The 13,683-nt window shown below is 35.3% G+C and overlaps 2 protein-coding genes across 2 annotated transcripts; both read right to left on the reverse strand.

Annotated features, from left to right (window-relative positions):
- Nucleotides 1–507: 507 nt before the first annotated feature.
- Nucleotides 508–3,691, reverse strand: LOC142556770 (mitochondrial uncoupling protein 3). Its single transcript, XM_075668259.1, has 2 exons — nucleotides 3,286–3,691; nucleotides 508–1,571 (listed from the first exon to the last, which is right to left on the reverse strand). Exons 1-2 carry the CDS (start codon nucleotides 3,643–3,645, stop codon nucleotides 1,029–1,031), a joined length of 903 nt encoding a protein of 300 aa, XP_075524374.1. The 5' UTR covers nucleotides 3,646–3,691; the 3' UTR covers nucleotides 508–1,028.
- A 2,279-nt stretch (nucleotides 3,692–5,970) lies between these two features.
- On the reverse strand, nucleotides 5,971–7,819 carry LOC142556456 (transcription factor MYB106-like). Its single transcript, XM_075667919.1, has 3 exons — nucleotides 7,619–7,819; nucleotides 7,211–7,340; nucleotides 5,971–6,731 (listed from the first exon to the last, which is right to left on the reverse strand). The coding sequence occupies exons 1-3, from the start codon at nucleotides 7,752–7,754 to the stop codon at nucleotides 6,065–6,067; spliced, it is 933 nt and encodes a 310-aa protein (XP_075524034.1). The 5' UTR covers nucleotides 7,755–7,819; the 3' UTR covers nucleotides 5,971–6,064.
- Between the last annotated feature and the right edge of the window lie 5,864 nt (nucleotides 7,820–13,683).

Consider the following 13,683-nt stretch of genomic DNA (forward strand, 5'->3'; position numbering starts at 1 on the left):
ATTTAATTATTTTTTAGAACAAGTTTAAAAATATTTATATTAAAATTCTAATTAAAACATATAATAATAATAATAACAATAACAATAACAACAATGCATAGACATATAATATAACAAAATTCACGACGACATTCGTTTAAAAAGTTGAAAAACATAATATTATATAAAAAAATATATTTCATTTAATATGACAGAGAATAATGATAACTAAATATATAAAAATAATAAAAAAAACTAACAATCACAACCGAAATTAAATGAAATAATATAATCAATATAGACACTTAAATATAGTTTATATTTTCAAGAGATATGAAATTCAAATTTGAATATTTTAAAAAATATTTCTTATTTATTTTCAAATTTTTAATGTGATATGTGAATACATTTATCCAAATAAATATTTAATTTTATAACATATTTTTTTGGCAACGCTTTCCAAATATAACTAAAACTATATATATATATATATATAGATGCTGAAAAAATAAATTATTAATGCCGGTAGACCACACAAAATATGAACGCCTGTCATATTGTCTAAAAAAGAACTTGAATTACACCATAGTACTGCCCATGAGAGAATATTGATCAAATGAATGTAAAAGAATCACATATATTTTTTCATATAGAACAATACATTTCCACCACATGGGAAAATGTATTTGAGCCGCCTTATAATTTTTGGATCAACCCTTGCCCCAAGGTAGGGTCGAACATTTCTAAATTTACCAAGTCCCAGATGCTTAAATAGTCTCGTAATGGATATATTTATCAAGATATGAACATAAAAACAGAAGATGGATTTTGGAATTTTACCCCATATATGTATCATAAGGATCACCTGCTGCCAACAAGAACAGTTCATCTGGTCAGACCAAAAAATTGCTTCACAGAGCAGCATTGATAAAAATGACACAAATTCAGACTTTTTCATTCATGCAAGGCCCTGCAAAATAAGCGCCATATTTTGAAAATTTTCTTGAATCCAGATTTATATTTTGTGGTCAATGAACGAGGCCAACTCATCAGAAGGATGTTAAGCCGGTAATATGACGGAACTTTTCGTATGAGACCCAGAATACAAATTGCCAGGGGCCGAGCCTAGCCCACGTAGGCAGAAATCCCTTCCACAGTGCTCGAAATCCCTCGATTCTAACAGTCTTCACAAGACAATCATAGGAGTTCCTATATATAAACTTGCTTTCCACCCCAGTAGCTTGGTTCATCATTCTAGTCTTAACTACGTCTGCTGGACAGCTCAATACAGTAGCTGAAAGACCGGACATAATGGAAGACATAGTGTGAGCATAGATGTTGTCACTACAAATCTGATTTTCAATAATGAATCGTTTGGCATGGTCGTAGCAAGCTAATTCACCCATGTTAACTAAGAATGCTCTTTGGACATTAGGGGAAACGCCTTTCCAAAGTCCTACATATCCTTCAGAGTGAATGATCTTGGTTAGGGCATTGAACAGCCCTGAGTACCTAGGTTGTAAACCTTGGCTCACCATGCGACCATCTGCTTGCATCCTCACTTTGATGAGATCAGCAGGGCTTGCCATTACCTACGCTAAAAACATAAAAGTAAGAACCAGAAGTTTTGACACGATAATCAAGATTGAAATGTTAAGGGATTTACTGATATTTTGGAACATGAAGCACATACGAGGAATCGTTATATTGCACAATAATTAGTCATTATGAATAAAAGTTTATGAAGAAACAGAAAATAATTTTTGAGTAAGCTAATATTTTCTCTAGAGTGATGGTAGATAGAAATTTGACTGCAAGACCAAGAAGCCAAGCTGAACTGAAATTATATATCATGATCCAAAACAGCTAGATGAGAAAGGAAAATGGAGAAAACTTTCAGGTTGCGTTTGGTTGATGGATTTCAAACGTATTTTTGTTGTTTAGAGAACCATAAACTTTTAATTAATCTCTTCCATGATTATAGAGTATTTCATGATAATTAAAATAAATTTTAATTTCAAACAATAATGGTGTCATTTAATATCAATTATCGTTTGTATTACTGATATGTAAATAAGTAAGAGATGAATTTAAGATTTTATCTATTGTCTTAGTGTAAACAATAAAACTATATCGATGACGTCTATTAATTTCAAATTCATCTCGACAATTGCACCCTCAAAGAAAACAAGATTTCGTTATAAGTTGATACAGAAGATGATGATTGTTACCGGTATGGATGTCTATTACAAGGAACATAAAATCAAGAATCAGACTATCAGAGAATTGATTCAATGGTCAAGCAAAAGCACCACAAGAGTAACTGCAGTATAAAGATTATCATGTGAATGCCTTGACGCTTGCCTTAATCAGACACAATGTAATATATATAGAGTTTAACTCGTATGGAGATGCTATAGAACTAGGCAAATATATGCAAACAGCTCGGTGTTAATTCATTTGGGGCACAGAACAACAACAATGGTTGTTTTAAATTACCATGATTATTTCTTCACCAAGGGATGTAACGGGAGGCAACTTGGATTTCTTTTTCTTACACACCAAATCAATCAGTGAATCCATACGTTTAAAGTGTGTATAACAAGAAAGGGTATCGGTTGAGTTTGATCACATTTATGTAGTTGCAATACATGATAACAGGGTTCAAGTTTCTTAAAATTGGCCTTCACGTGCCATGAACCACATAAAATTGGGACTTTCGCTGCTCTGGTTGTACGACAGAAAAGCAGTTGTGGTAGCTTGTAGCCCAAACATGATCCATTAGTGGTCGAAAGGGCACTATTTCACTAGCAATCACGCCTTTTTTTTTTATCCCTGATGCAGTTATAAAATGTCATTCTCTTAGTTACGAATCCTCGTTCGTCCTGGGTAGAGGACGCTGCTGAATCCATAAATGTAGATTATCATAGCCATAGCTGACCTTCTTTGTTAGTCGACGTTTTGACTACAGATATTTACAGATTATTAAACTAAACTAGATGAAGCATTAATAGCGGTCACATTCGATAGAAACAAGCAATTCTGATGACCCAAGGAAGCAACTTTGACGGTTGAACTGATAATAGATAGAAATCGAAATATCTCTCGATAAAAATAAAGAAAAGTATTTCCCATCTTCTCATCCACCTTTCCGTCCTACAATTTACTCGATTCAGAAAATTTGAAGAGCTTAGCCTGCTTGCAAATGCATTGAAGAATTCCCATATTTAACAGGAATCACTTACTAACAAACTAAGCATTAAATTCATTAGGGGGAAAATAACAAACTCATAGATTAATAATAACCTGAGCAATACCGCCTGAAATCCCACCAATTACCGCTTTGCTGTAGAAAGGTATCGAATCATCGGAGAAATTTACAGCGATCCCGCGCAAATGCTCGTAGCCTACAATTCGGATTGGTGTGTACATCATTTGCCGGAAAATAGCCGGGGAAATACCTCGGTACAGACCCAAAACGCCGTCGTTTCGAGCTACCTGCAAAGCGATTTTGAGCGTTGAGGCTGGGTTCACGGATCGTAGGGACTCGCCGTGGAGCTGCAGCCGCGTTTTGAGCAAGTCGATTGGGAACGTCGTCGTTTCCGCCACCATCGCCGAGAGGGACGTAAGCAGGATTTTCCTGACGTCATGGTTGCCGGCGTTCATCTATCCCACGCCGGCCCCGCTGTTTGGCACGGTCTCGTCAATTAAATGCTTTCAGAACACTTTAATACTAAATATGGGCTGAAATTAAGCTGGGCCAACTTCCATACTCTCTATTGAAGGCCCAATAGAAAAGATATGCCCGAGCCCGAATCAAAATATGAAATATTAATAAAAAAATAATATTGAAATCTCATAAGATAATCATTACAATTTTATAAAATTAGACGATTTTTTCAAACATGATTATATTGATTTTTTGTTATTTATTAAAATTTATATCTAGTTAGATTCATTTCTAACTATTGTCATTGCATTCAAAAGCTTCGGTGTTACGTTCAAGAACCACGACAAAAAATTGTGAAGAATTATTATTGCTACGAGTAGGGATGAAAATAGGGTGATGATGCATTTTCCATCCCCGGCCCGAATCTAAAATCGTCTCCATCATCGCCCCAATCCTCACTTTCTAATCGGGGTTCCCCATCCCTGAAGTCTCTCTTTTCATCCACATACGCGGTTCTATCTAATTGGTCCTCATCTCGACCCCACAAATATTAAATCTTTATCATGAAATAGGTTGGGGATGTCTTTCTCATCCTTGACCCCGAATCTAAAACTCGTCTTCATCTTTGCCCCCAATCTCCGCTAGCGCTTTTGTAATCGGGGATTCCCCAACCCCGCCTCCTCAGGGACTAAGTCTCTATTCTCTACCACGTACACGATTCTATCTTATTGGAGAATCCTTGTGCCCGACCCTGACCCCGACCCCGACCCTGCAAAGATTACATTTTCATTACAATCATCATCATGGCGTCAAATAGTGCAAAAATTGTAATGGGTGGGTCGGATTTGTCATCCTCATCACACCATCCTAGCCCGACGGTGGTTAAATCTTCATCCCATCACCACTTCAAATACCAGTTAAATTATCACAAAAGTTTTTAAATTTAATTTAATAATATTGATAAAAAAATATGACTACATTTATAAATATCAATATTACTTAAACAATACAAACATTAAAAATTCATGGTTTAATAAACAAAAAGGATAAAACCATATCATTTATCATGGGGGTGATCGTGAACGAGATTTGAGGCTTACATATTTTAGTTTTCTTTTTTTAATTGTTAGAAAATATTATTATTATCATCGGGGGTTTCGAGGCGAGCGCGAATAGGATTCGGAGATGATGTTAGCATCCAATAGCCGCCCTGCATTTTGATTCATGGATTTAAAAAATCCTCGAATTCGAATTCATATTCCCACGGCCGTCCGTTTCGGATTTTTCCCGCGAGCCCCAGACTTATGGAGAAAATTAAAATTATCATCCCTACGTACGAGTACGAGTGCTTTTTTTGCATAATTGATTCCAAAAGTACGTGTACTCACATTATACAATGATTTTTTTTTTTAATAATAGAGACAATTAATATTATTTAATTATTAAAAATAATGAATATCGTGACTTATTTTTTATAAAATATATGTACAATGAATTTTTTTATATTATTAAATGAATAAAATACAAATTTTAGTGAAGCACGATGAATAAGAAAAATTGATCTTTAAAATACTATATTATTAGTTAATAGATCAATTCATATCTCTCTAAATTAATTAAATTTCACAGTCCCAACATTATTAATCTAGAGATGTTTTATATTAATTAAAATGAACTATTTAATCATTATGATAAATAATTCCTTTTCTAAATTAAATGAGATTGGCTCTTTGATATACCCGTGAGACGGTCTCACATATCCCTGTCCATACCTACATTGAAAAATAATACTTTTGACATAAAAAATAATATTTTACACGCAGATCGAAGATCTGTCCTACAAATTGATCGTGAGATGGTATAAGAGTTTTTGTGTTTATTTAAACTCTAATATTTTTTAATGTTAAATTAATTTAGACATATTAATAAGACAAAAGCCCACTTAATTTATATTTTGCTATGCCATGTAATTATAAATTTTTTCTTAAATTAATTTAGGAGAGGAAATTAACATATTAATAAGACAAAAGCCCACTTTATAATTAATTTGTTATGCCATGTAATTTTTAAATTTTACAAGCATAATATATATATAAGTAAAGTACTAGGTTTGACTTTGATGATCAATAATCATTTATCTATATGTATCTTTTACTGTATTGAAAACACAACACCAAGTGATAAATCCAGCAACTTTTAAAATATATTTCATATGATGTGATGTCCACAAGATGATCACGTGATCATCTCGTGTAAAAAAAATGCACGGCACCAAATTATATGTTTTCGACACAGCAGAGGATCCAAATCCATCATTTAGTAGCGGATTTTTACTTCGGAAATATTCGAACTACTTGAGCAGTGGTTTCCCTTGATGAGCAAATTAACTAACCCTCTATCTTAAAACATGATTGGTTATAATGGAAAATTCAACAAATCTTGTAGGTCATTCCAGTAACTATTGTCATCTTCGTTATCTTGGACAAGAACGCTAACGGAATTATCGTCATAATTAGCAGACACAAAATCTGTTGTACTCGTCGTCATGCTATAATCATAGTGAAGGGGATACTTGATATTGTCTTCAAACTGTCCCCTTTTACCCTTGACTCCGTTGTAGGTGGTGTTTATAGAAACCATGTTGGTTTCGATGATTGAACCTCCGCCGTTCACAGGAATTGTGTTCGAGTTGCTGGAATAATTCAGCGTAGATGTTGGCGACTCGAGGCTTCCGGTGACTGAGCCGCTGGTGGTGGCTAGCCAGACTCTTAGCACGTCTAGGCACGGCGGAGGTGGTGGGGCGGTGGCTTTGCGAAGAAGTTGGAGGTGGTGGTCTGATAAACGTTTTGACTCGCGAACGAGCCTGGCTTCGGCTTCTAGCCGAGCTGTCTCCCATTGTGCCATGTGGTTGAGGTTAGCAGCTAGTCTGGATTGAGCTGAGCCGTCGGGGTTAACGTTCTTCGGCTTGTGGGTCACCGGGTCGATGCCCATTCGTGCTAACAGTTTCTTGACACGGGTGTTCCAGTAGTTCTTGACTTCGTTATCGGTTCTGTTTGGTAAATAGCTTGCTATTTCTGACCACCTAATGTTATGTAAATCGAATCAATCAATGATATTCTGTAAACATGAGTATCATGTAAGGAAATAAGTATTCCTTGATATTAGCATTCGATCACTAGTTTTTCCAAAAGAAAAATAAAGGTAAATAGAAAAAAACTATGTAATAATACAGAACTTTGATTTATTATTATCATGTGCTCGTGTACGTAATCACAGAGAACTTTTTTGACGTAGAAGAAAAGTTTGTGTTTTATCCGTCCTTGATATGATTAATTAACTTGTTTGATGTAGAAGACAAGTGTATTATTCGATACATAGAGAATCGATAATGATATGACATCCACGTATTGGATGTTACGTCCATTGACGATAAATTTTCAGTTAGGTGCTGGAAGTTCATTGTATCAAAACTCTATATATAATGTGTGTGCGTGTGTGCGTGTGTATGTATATATATATATATATAATAATCTTTGTTAGAATACTGGTTAATGTTGTAACCTGTTGCCTAAAAGAGCATGAAGTCTAATAATGGTCCTCTCTTCTTGCACGCTGAATTTCCCTCTCTTTATATCAGGTCTTAGATAATTTTTCCACCTAAGTCTGCAACTTTTCCCACACCTTTCAAGCCCTGCATATATGCAATACACCACAATGAAATCATTGTTGATGATCAGTTTGTTCAATCCTTTCGCAAGCTGCCGATATCGAGTCGCTTACGCCTCTCGTTTTTCTTAGTTTAGGAACCAAGATCCAAAACTAAAGCTTTGTATTTTTATTTATTTTGAAAATCAAAATTTTGACTTTTAACCCCCTTTGATGAAAAAGCAGACAGCGTGTAATATTAGTACAAATCTGGTAGAAATTTCATGCATGCAAGAAAACTGATGTTTAGTAATAAATATTTACCAGCTTTTGCCGGCAGAGCTCGCCAACTCCCATGGCCAAACTGTTCGATGTACTCGCACAACTTCTGGTCTTCATCTCGAGTCCAAGGACCTTTCTTCACCTCAGTATTTTCACTCGAACTCGATATTCTTCCCATTTTAGTGCTATTACAACGTGTGGAACTCACAGAAAGGGTGCAAAAATCTGATACGCACTAGTGGGATGATTTTAAATGCATGTAAGAACATGTATATATTTATATACACACACAGAAAGAGAGATGTCTATGAAGAAATAAATTCTGTAGCCTAATTAAGAAATATGTGGGATTGATTATTTACCTAACCCTTTTATGACAAAACCCCACTTGCCACTTAATACAAATAGGGTTCTCGAATCATTACTCAATCTCTGCTTCATTTGTCTAATTTCTGTGAGTGCGTGAAAGAAAGTAAAAGTTAATGTATGCAGTGGCAACACGTACACGATCAGTTTTCCATTCGGCCGTGTTCGTCCGAGTTCTTCAAAAGAACAGTCGAAAATTTTCTCATTGTCAAAATTTGCTTTGACAATATTTGATGTCACATGAGTTTGATTATATAAAGAATCAATCTGGAATCGCTTACCTTACCTGGTGAGTTTAGCGAGCATCTCACAGTCTTATATATTGTTCCGCAAATATCGTGTAGTCGACGTCGGATTGTACTGTTGCCGATTGTTTATGAAGTCGAAACCCGCATTAGATCACTCCAGATTATTTTACGTACTCATGTATTAATATATGATGTCACATGATGAAACGAATTTAAGATGAAATTTGGGTGAAACATTTGTAGAGGTCACAATTCGAATGCACGCTTGGCTGTTTCACAAATTATTTGTGGCTTGCAAGAAGTTTATATAGAACAACCACTAGATTTTATCAACCATTTATTTCTTGATTATGTCTGTCATTTAAACAAAACTTTATATGGTTTAAAACAGGCTCCAAGAGCTTGGTATGAAATGCTGTCTAAATTTCTAATTGAACATGACTTTATTATAGACACTGTTCATAAGACCCTATTTAAATTTACTAAAAGAGATCATACTTTATTAGTAAAAAATTATATTAATATTATTTTTGGGTTAACTAATCTCAAATAGTGTGAATAGTTTGCTAAAATGATGCAGGAAAAATTTGATATGAGTATGATGGGTGAACTGAAATTCTTTCTTGGCCTGCAAGTCAAGCATTTGGATAATAGTATTTACATCAGTCAAATAAATACTCAATAAATTTGGAATGAAAACATATTCCGCAGCAGCAATCCCAATGAGCTCATTAGTTAAACTGGAGAAAAATAAAGAGGGAATATTGGTTTAGGTAACTATGTATAGCGGCTTAATAAGTTCTTTACTATAACAACTGTCAGTAGACCTGACATTGTATTTTTTCTCTGTATGTGTGCTTGGTTTCAGTATGGTCATAAGCAATCTCATTATTTAGTTGTCAATCATATTCTTAAATATTTTAAAGGCACAAAAAAGTGGGCCTATGGTGTGCTAAAAACTCTTCTTTCATTTTAGTTGAATATTCAGATACATATTATTAAGGGTGCAAGCTTGATCGAAAAAGTACTAGTTGATCATGTCAATATCTAGGATACAGACTGATATCTTGGTTGAGCAAAAAACAGAATTCTATTGCAACTTCCACCGCTGAAGCTTAGTACTTAGCTGTTGGAAGCTGTTGTACCCAACAGCTCTAGATACAACAAAAGTAGTGAGATTATGATATCATTGTACAAGAGTCACCAATATTTTGTAATAAAAAAAAGCACTACCAAGGACTGTTTATCGTATTATCTTAAATCATATTTTGATTATCGATAATTTATGACATTGTGATGCTATTAAGTGCATGACATATATAAGTGATACATGATACGGTTTTCAGTATAATTATCTGAGTATTAGTCCAAATGACATGAAACAAAATTCATTAGAAATATAATACATAGTACTAGAACTTTTATGTTTTGAGTTTTGTCCAAATCCATTTGGAAATAAGGGCAAACATATCACGAAGTGTATCGTGTGCATTGAAATTTCTGCACTGACACATTTTGAGAGAACGAGCATAACTTTCGAGTTCGATATCCAAATTGAGTAAGTGGCAAATGAAAGCAAAGACATAGATCTACAACTTTCATGTTGATCACGTTTGCTGAATTGAAAACTAACATTCCGAACAGAACATGGCGCGCTAGGGCGCTACTTTTTGTGCGCCCCAGCGCGGCATTATCAAGGCTTGAGGACAGAACCGGCGCGCTAGGGCGCCATTTCATGACCGCCCCAGCGCGGCATGATAAAATTTTCGAGCAGAAACTCGGCGCGCTGGTACGGTAATTCATTTGCGCCCCAACGCCCACACCTCAGCTGCACGATATTTAAGGTTGATAAGAATGAATTGGCTGAAACGTTTCTTCTCATTTCTCATCTGAAAGTTTGAAAGAAAAGTGGAATGCAAGTTCTCTCGTACGAATCTACCTCAAAACGTTGTCAAAACTTGAAACAAATTATATACTATTTTTAGTATCATAATTATAGTTGTCACATTTTGAGCTCATTGTGAAGAAAAATTTTCACTTGTTTTTCGCTATAATTAATTAATCCTAATCAAATTGCATTTTAATAACGATTAAGAATTTAGGGCCCCACAATATTAATCCACTACAACCCAATTATACACTTAAGGACCAAACACATTGATGTCAAGCATCACTTTATTAGACATCATGATTTGAAGAAAGATATAAGACTAGAAAATGTCTCAACTTATCAACAAGCAGCATATATTTTCACCAAACTGCTACCAGAGACTAAGTTTTCTTTCTTTAGAAATATTTTAAGGCTTATTGACTTTTTTAATGCTTAATTTGGGGAGAATATTGAGTTTTAATATAGTCAACTGATAAGACATAAATCGGTTTGCATTGAGCTCAACTGGCTGTCAGTTTAGTTTTCTAAACTGATCTTTTTTACTTTTGCACAAATTGACCTAATCATTTAGTAGATTGAATCTTAACTCGGTTTAGTTCATATCAAATGTAAGTGATTTGAGTATTTAGTTTTCTTATAATCAGTACCAATTTGTTCTAAAGTATTTTTTTTATTCCAATGACATACTAACATGTGTCTGTCTTGTCCAAAGGAAACTTAAAAGTCACCTATACATAATAATCTCACTTCAGTTACTTTTATTCTCACTTCATTTTATTTAACATTTTTTTCAAAACTGCTTGTTCTTTTTCCTTCCGATTTCCATCGCAATCACACATTTTTTTTTTAAATCTGTTAGATTTATCTTCGAAATGACATCATCTTCAACAGCTTACATCTTGAACGCTATTGCAGTAGATTTTGACTCGATTTATGCCATGAGAGACAAAGTTATATCAAGAGTCTTCTGCCTATTAGAGTCACTTGGACTCAGGGAATTCCTTTAGCTTCTTTCCTTGGATATATCGCGACAGAGTTGCTGAGTGTCTATGAGGAGAGCTCAGTAAATAAATAAAGGAAGATTATCAGGAATACCAATGATCACTCACTACTGATAGCCGAGAGTTTCTTTGCAACCCTATATCAATTACCATATGAAGGAATCACAAGTTTCGTTGATATCTCTATTGCTGACATGGAAGAAACGCAATTGAAGTTTTCTGCGTCTGGGAAGGCTGTCAATCTCTTGAATGCCAAAACAAACTCAAATTGGAGTATCTGTTACTGGCAAATTTGGTGGCCAAGGGCTTGGTGGCTAAAGCAGGATCTTTTGTTGCCCTAACAGTTGAAAAAATCAAGGTGATCATGACTGTTGGAACTTTTCAAGTTCGCAATCTTGATTTTGATGATAACAAAACTTGTTAATTGTGTTACTAATAATCTAACTTAGTGTGCAGCATCTAGGATCACTCACGAGATGTTTACATCGCAAAACTGAAGACCCAACTGATCGCACAAAACGAATCAGTCTAACTGATTACGTCAATTAAGCAGTCCAGCTGATTGTCCAGTTGATAGGTGGTTCAGCAGGAGAACCTCATAAACCTGGCCAGCCGAAGAAGTGTTCAATTGATGAAGAAAACTAGCTGATCACTCCAACTGAACAAGTGTGAAATCAGTTCAACTAACGAGTCAACTGATTTCACCAGCCCAACTGAAAGATCAGTTCAACTGACCAGTTCGTAGCATCAGTCAGAATCTTTCAGTTATGGATGAAGACAAAATTCTTTCAAGTGGAATCCAGTTGTACGTGAAGGTACAAAGCCATTATCCAGTCAAAGGACAATAATGGACGTTGCATCAGAGGACTAAAGACAAAACGTTTCAGAAGGGCAGTCGAAAAGTTGAGACACAAAGTCCAAGAAACGAATTCAAGATGCGACGGATACAACGAATGAGTCACACTGTACGATCAGTTTTCTCGCCTATATATAGAGAAGATCAGTGAAAACTCAAATATACAGATACATAGCAACGAGAAGAAGAGTGAGCAAAAAGAAGCTTTTAAGCATATACGAGAGAAATGAAAGGGCACGCTCATTGCACATCAGCTTTCAGAAGCAATCAGCCCAGAGGAAACTCTTCACAGATATATCAGCTTAGATTAGAAGAGTATTTCCCTCAGTGTGTGAGAACATCCTTGTTCAGTTCTCACACAGAAACACTCTCATTCACTCAAATACAGTCTTGCACAAAGACGTTAAACTTGTGTATGTAGTCTTTCTCACATAGACATTAACAAATTGTTGACTTGAAGGTGCTGCCTTCAGTCTAGTCTAGGAGTTCAGTTTAGGCAGTGGGTAAGTCTTAGCTGCGTGGGTTTGTACAAAGAGTTGTATAAATCAAAGTCTTCTAGTGGATCCTACCCGAGGCGGTAGAAGGGGTGACGTAGGAGCAGTTGAAGTCTCCGAACATCCATAAACATATCTTGTGTATTTAACTGTTTCAAACTGTTTGGATCAGTTAGAGTATCCGTCAGTTCAGTTGTTTCCATAACTGAACTGATGAATGCAAAAACTAATATGTCCCTTTTCGGTTATTCAGTTTACATAAGATAAAATATTTTCTAATATAACAGTCTTCTTCACGAAGGATTACTTCGAGTTTCTTCCGCTTGGTTTTCAACCAAACTCGATTTAATTCATCGGTGTTTATATTCTTAGAACACGAGCTATTGCAGCTTATTAGAGAATACTTTGTTTGAAGCATCCCAAAGATGCCCAGCAAACGTTCCTTTAATGACTAACATAGAAAAAGGTATAAAGGTCAACTAGTCCTTCATTCTATTCAACACTCTGTAGAGTATGGTGCAACACATCAAGCAATCCTTCGGTGTTGCTTTTCAGTTGAGCAAGATGTTTGAGGATTCTGGAATTCCACTCAATGTTACAAAAAATTTCCACAAACTCAAAATACTGAATTCAAAAAACATCACGCTCTAAAGCCCAAGAATATTTCATCGCTAGTTTGTTGAAGGTAAAAAGGAGATTGGATGAAAAGTGACTTCATGTAAGAAGTCTAAAGTTGTTAAGAACAAAGTTAGTCTTGCTCCCAAGCTTAAAGCCAAGAGGAAGTTAATCAATTATGAAAGTGATTCTGATAAGATACATTCTCCACCAGTTAAGAATGCTAGGAAAAATAAGATAAAACCAGTTTCCATCCCAAGCAAGAGAAAAGGACCGAGGTGAAGAAAATTGAACTGACCAAAACTGATTTGAAGGCAACTACTACTAAGGAAACTGACAAGGAAGTTTATGCTAAGCCTACATAAAACCTGACTATGGTTGGAATAGCTGTTACTCTTCAGACGTTTGCACCACCTACCATTATACCAGTAGCACGACCGAAGAGTGTAGTTATCCAAGATCCCATTGAGTATACAAGATTTGGACTGGTTTCAAAATACTCTTCCAAAGGGATAGAAGGGAAAGACAAAGAGATGATGGTCAAAACCGAGTACTCCATACAATTTATACAGTACAAACTCAGATTGACTTATTAATGGATGAAGTAAATGAGTATGCTGATACCAAATTTGAAAT

Source organism: Primulina tabacum, chromosome 9, assembly GCF_025594145.1.
Source record: "Primulina tabacum isolate GXHZ01 chromosome 9, ASM2559414v2, whole genome shotgun sequence".
NCBI lineage: Eukaryota > Viridiplantae > Streptophyta > Magnoliopsida > Lamiales > Gesneriaceae > Primulina > Primulina tabacum.